The sequence below is a fragment of the Montipora capricornis genome, chromosome 13, assembly GCF_036669925.1.
Source record: "Montipora capricornis isolate CH-2021 chromosome 13, ASM3666992v2, whole genome shotgun sequence".
In the NCBI taxonomy this organism is placed as follows: domain Eukaryota; kingdom Metazoa; phylum Cnidaria; class Anthozoa; order Scleractinia; family Acroporidae; genus Montipora; species Montipora capricornis.
In genome coordinates, this window is record NC_090895.1 from 19,867,011 (window position 1) to 19,872,010 (window position 5,000).

A 5,000-nucleotide genomic window follows, 5' to 3' on the forward strand; every position below is an offset into this window, starting at 1 on the left:
ATCACAAATAATCAAAGAACAATAATTTATGAAGTGAATTTCAGCAAAGAGTCTGTTAAAATTTAGCAGAAGAGAAAACGTGTTAAGAATTTGTAGACCTTGACGCTCCCTGATTTCTGTTTTCAGCATACAGGATAGTCAACTTCACCCACCAATCCAAACAAAGTTTACGATTACAAAGCTGCAAGATCGATTTTTAAAATGTACATGAAAACTGAATAAAGGCATTGTAGGCAATGAGCAGACGTATTATCTACGAGTTTTCCCGGAAAACACGAGAACCTAAGTAAAATTGGTTTAGCGATTCTAAAGGATAATCTCAAATCGATACCTCTTCTGCGTTCATTTTCTTTTGGAAACAAATTAGGAGTGATTTCTAAAAATGAGGTTTAATGGTCACAAAGTTAAAATCTGTTTAAAAAAAGGGAAGTCATTGTCGAAGCATTCTTACTCTGTACTAGTTTTCCGGGAAAACCGTGTTAGTCTACATTATTTGCTTTTCCGTCACGTTCTGAAAGATGCTTTTTAGTGGAGTCATCAACTCGATACTACTCATGCTTCTGTTACATTTCGGAAACATGTTACGAGCCATTTCAAATACGAATACAAGTGCTCTTGTCTTTAAATGTTTCCCACAAACTCATCTTTGAGTAAAGCTTCCCTAGTTGGTAGAATTATTATTTACTCAAGGATCTATGTAAACGGAAGAGCCTCTTCTGGAACTTGAAAGAAAATAATTACGGGGGTCGTTTACCACATGCCTACAGTTAAAAGGCACAGCATCTTTGGAACGTTCCATGCCATGGTAAATGATCTTTGACGCATTAATTGCTTTTCCCACTTTATTTGATCCATATTAAGGTTCCAAATTAACTGAATTTGTGTTCCTTCTCTTTCAGGATTACCCTCGTAATGTTAGAATCCACGTAAAGAAGATCACGTCCACCGTTCTTGGACGAGAACTGATAAAACGATGCGGAAATGAAGGCCAACACCGATACCTAGATGACACTGGCTATACAACCTTGCGTTTTTTACAAGCAGCAATCTCCTTTATCCCACTTGCTCTTGATGATGGGGCCGACATGAGAAACGCCGCTTTCATTTTTGCACAGCCAGACAGGCAGTTTGTTATTAAGGCTGGTGAAGGAGATTGGGAATATTACTTTTCTGAAGATCAATCTTGCAATATTCGTGGTCGATGTGTGCGCAAACCCCTTAAACGTTACGTCTGGGATAACCTCAAGTCAATGGTTCGTCGTATCGTACCCGCCGCAATTGGTGGATCTGCGTTGAAGGCATTAATGTGGGGTTAGTTACATTTTTGTGACGATTTGCCAACATTCTCAGAGAAAACTGTTGTACTTAACATTTGGCAAGTTGACTCTTTTTCCGCAGCACATGTTTGAATCCTTCTTATGCTGCAAACGTTTCTGTTATGTAACATTTTTGTTGACAACCTTGTAGCAAGTTGACCATATCTCTGCAGTGTGTGGCAGGTAAAGTAAACTAGGTTTACTTGTTATTAAGTATGGAGAACCGACATGCAATTTTAATACCACTAAATTTCGTTAAGGAAGACATTTTGATTTATTTGTGTGTGTGTGTGTGTGGCTTTTTAGCGACTGATTACTTTTTACTATGTTTTGGCTGCTTCTTGTTGGCATTTTAACGCAAGAATTTTAAGTAAACGAGGTGATATTCCATACTGTTTTGTGGAGAGCTTTTGACCTTTGAAGTATTCTGGGAAATTATTATCCTATTTTTTCTGTCCATTTTGGCAAGAAAAACAGGTCCTAATCCCTCCCGCGTCTTGGTGCAACACATAAGGCCACACACACAAACACACGCACTGGTTAAGACTATTTTAGTCATTACAGTTAGCTACTTTATCTCGTTTCACTTGAGACAATTCGACTTAAAAATATTTCTATATATTATACCTGTATTTTCATCTTGGTGGCCTCTATATGTCCAGCAATAAATGTACCCCCTGTGTTGATTATTTTTCAACAGTAATTAACACTTTAATTAAAGCATTCCGTGATTGGTTGAAAGTGTCTAATATGTGAAGTTTTCCTACAAGGTCGTACGTTATGTTTTGAAAAATCACTGACAAGGCAAATAATCGTGTTTTGTAGAGTTCGTTTAGCATTAATAATTCCTTGTCATTTATTAATTAATTATACAAAGTGATTTTTTCTTTAATAAACTAGATTAAAAGTGATTGCTATATTCCCTGATAATGCAAACAAGAATCATTAAAGAGGGTCAAATACGTTCCAAGTTCTGGGAACCACCTTGATGTTACCAAAAGTACCGGTACTAAGTATAAACCTACGCTTGCGCCGTGCTCGATATTGCACATCCTATTTGGGCTTTCGATGTGGCCGTGAGCTGACAACTTAATCTTTGTGGCTAAAATGTAAATTAGTTAGAGTCCTTAGAGTCGTAAGACAAAGAGAAGGCTGAACATTCCAAGAAACCAATTTAAGATATGGGACACGTCAAATGTCTAGTTCGCGATTAATGTCTCACTGTTCGCATTTTTTTTATATTGTAATTAGGTCGTAAGTTAAGTGTTTGTCGTTGGGTGTCGTAACGTGTACAAGATGTCGTTCGATCGGGATGACTGTCGATACCTGTGAGAACACAATTAGTATGTGTTTCCGCTTCCCTTGAACGGAATTATAATATGGTAAACACTCTGAGATTTAAACAGGGTCGTGACTAAAACAGAGGATAAGACACGAAGTCATCTTTTCTTTCCAGATATTTGTTATCTTTAACAAGTTTAATGTGCACTGAAATTGCAAGAGTTTGTTGAGGTCTCATCTGTTCCTAGAATTGACCAGAAGAGAAAAAGTTTAAAGAATTGGTAAACCTTGACGACTGCCTGATTTTCTGTTTTCATCATACATAATAGTCACCTTTACATAACCATAAAAACAAAGTTTTGATGACAAAGTTGGAATATCGATATATGAAAACTAAATGAAGGCATAATGTTTCCGGGAAAACGTGAGAATCTATCCCAAACTGGTTTTGCGATTCTGAACGATGATCTCGTAAAACTCAGGTCTTGTAGAGTCAAATCGATACTTCTCATGTGTTCATTAACGCTCCGAAAAAAAAAATCGGGCTATATCAAATACGAATACCAATACAAGTGTTCTCGTCTCTTAAATGTGGCCCACTGACTGATCTTAAAGTAAAGCTTGCCTCGTTGATAGAATTATTACTGGATCCGGTCAGAAAACGAGTGGAATTTAGCCGTTTTATTATGAAAGATTTCATTTTTGTTTTCATGAATCATTTACATAAGTTGCAGACATGGGTATGGGCTAGTTGAGTTACACTTCATTTTCTTTACATTCAAACAGTTTATACATATTCATAGAACTTCTTAACTATATTTGCGTTCTGGCAGATAATCCATTTCTCTTCTAGTCTTAAACCTGGTTCACATACATTCAAGAACTTTACACCAGCAAGCCAGTCAGCTATCCCAAAATGAAATCCTTCTAGACGCTTCAAAGGGGTGTACCCATTTGCCATGGATTTCAGAGCATTCACAGCTCTTTCGATTGTAAATTGATCCCCCACTAGCCCTTGTTCTGCAAAGATGACTTCCTCTCCTTCATTAACTTTTGGCAAGTACTGCTGCACATGCTGAAGCACATTCACAATGCCTTCATTAGACACCTCTGACTTAAAAATCATACCCATCTGCACCTGAAATGTTAAGGATGATTATGCCCTAAGTAGTGAGCAAATTGTATATGCAAGTACTGTATGCGAAGCCATTGAACAAGAGTGTCACTGATCCTTTGCAAAACCAATTCATCATTTCCACTTCCATTTTTTTTTTTTTTTTTTGCATGAGAGTCAAAATACACTGCTTAATCCACATATGGTACTCACTAACAGAAAATTAACATGCTGAAAACTATTTTGATTTTTGCATTGTGTTATACCTGAAAGGACGCTTTGCTTTGGGGCTTACCTTTTTACTCTTTTTACTCATTGCGTAAGAGTGTTTGTGTCGAATATGTTTTGGCACATGGTCCAAGAGGCAATGCAAAGCTGGGATGCGCCTTGTTAGGATTCTCTAAATATGTATGAGGTAATTGGTGTAGAGCTCCTTGTGGTCAGCAAAGGATGGAATTAGATCTTTGTTTTCTACATCCTGAACATTCTTCAGTGGTTTGTCATCAGGTAAATCATTGCCAGAAATGCGGTTTTCCACAATGTTATGATTTACCCAATGGATATCAGTGTTCTGGTGGTCAGACGTCATGTGACGTAAATCTTGTCTTAAATCCCAGTTGTCCACCACAATATTGAAGCCATTTGAAGGGTCTATAACTGCTGCTTCAATAAGTGGAGAACTCGGATCCACCTGTGCTTCTGTACAGACTTGAGAAACAGAAACCACTGTAGGTATCGCTATGTTCTGAACAAATTGGTTTTGACTGCATTTTTCAGTACAGGTTGGTGAGGATCGAAGGTCAGCCTCGCAGTTGACTTGCTGCACATTCGACAATAATGGAACTGTATTCATCTCTTCTGTTACACTTGTTAATGGCAAGGCAGCTTGGCTGAGGTTGTGTTGCTTCGCTAACATTTCATCAAATGTGACAGCATATTTATCCATCACCTTTAAGAAACGACTACTGGAGACGGTTAGTCGCATGGCATTTAAACGGGTCAACATTGCCTGAAACAGAAAACAAGAAAATGTTTTGTAAAAATAATTATTATTATTATTAAATTTCAGGTGCAGTGTAATCATTGTCACTGTACATACAGATGTACTGGTTCCAAACAATCCCTCCCTATCTAGGACCCAGCACACCGACAAAAGAATATTAAGACTTACAGGGAATACGTAAAAAATTATTTGCATGAGTCAACAAGCGCACCTGACTGCCACTTGATTTAATTATAGTAGTAACCAGCAACTGCATAGCTTCTATACCCCTTGATCTTTCACGTAG

At 37.6% G+C, this 5,000-nt stretch overlaps 2 protein-coding genes across 3 annotated transcripts in view; one reads left to right on the forward strand and one right to left on the reverse strand.

The window, feature by feature from the left end:
* Positions 1-2,227, forward strand: part of LOC138029301 (uncharacterized) — a 2,552-nt gene extending 325 nt beyond the window's left edge. The window contains exon 2 of the mRNA XM_068877022.1: positions 900-2,227. Within this exon, the coding sequence (XP_068733123.1) occupies positions 900-1,316 (417 nt within the window). The 3' untranslated portion in view covers positions 1,317-2,227. The remainder of the gene's footprint in view (positions 1-899) is intronic.
* The window catches only part of LOC138029300 (uncharacterized), a 5,313-nt gene continuing 1,321 nt past the window's right edge, over positions 1,009-5,000 (reverse strand). Inside the window, exons 2-4 of one of the 2 annotated variants that reach the window (XR_011127858.1) lie at positions 4,926-5,000; positions 4,007-4,720; positions 1,009-3,735 (exon numbers count right to left, since the gene is read on the reverse strand). The exon at positions 4,926-5,000 is cut by the window's right edge and continues 396 nt beyond it. Coding sequence is in view for 1 of the 2 variants with exons in the window: in XM_068877021.1 (XP_068733122.1) it covers positions 4,112-4,720; positions 4,926-5,000 (684 nt within the window). In the remaining variant the exon portion in view is untranslated. Of the gene's footprint in view, positions 4,721-4,925 lie in introns of both variants that reach the window. The other variant, XM_068877021.1, reaches the window with a different exon arrangement.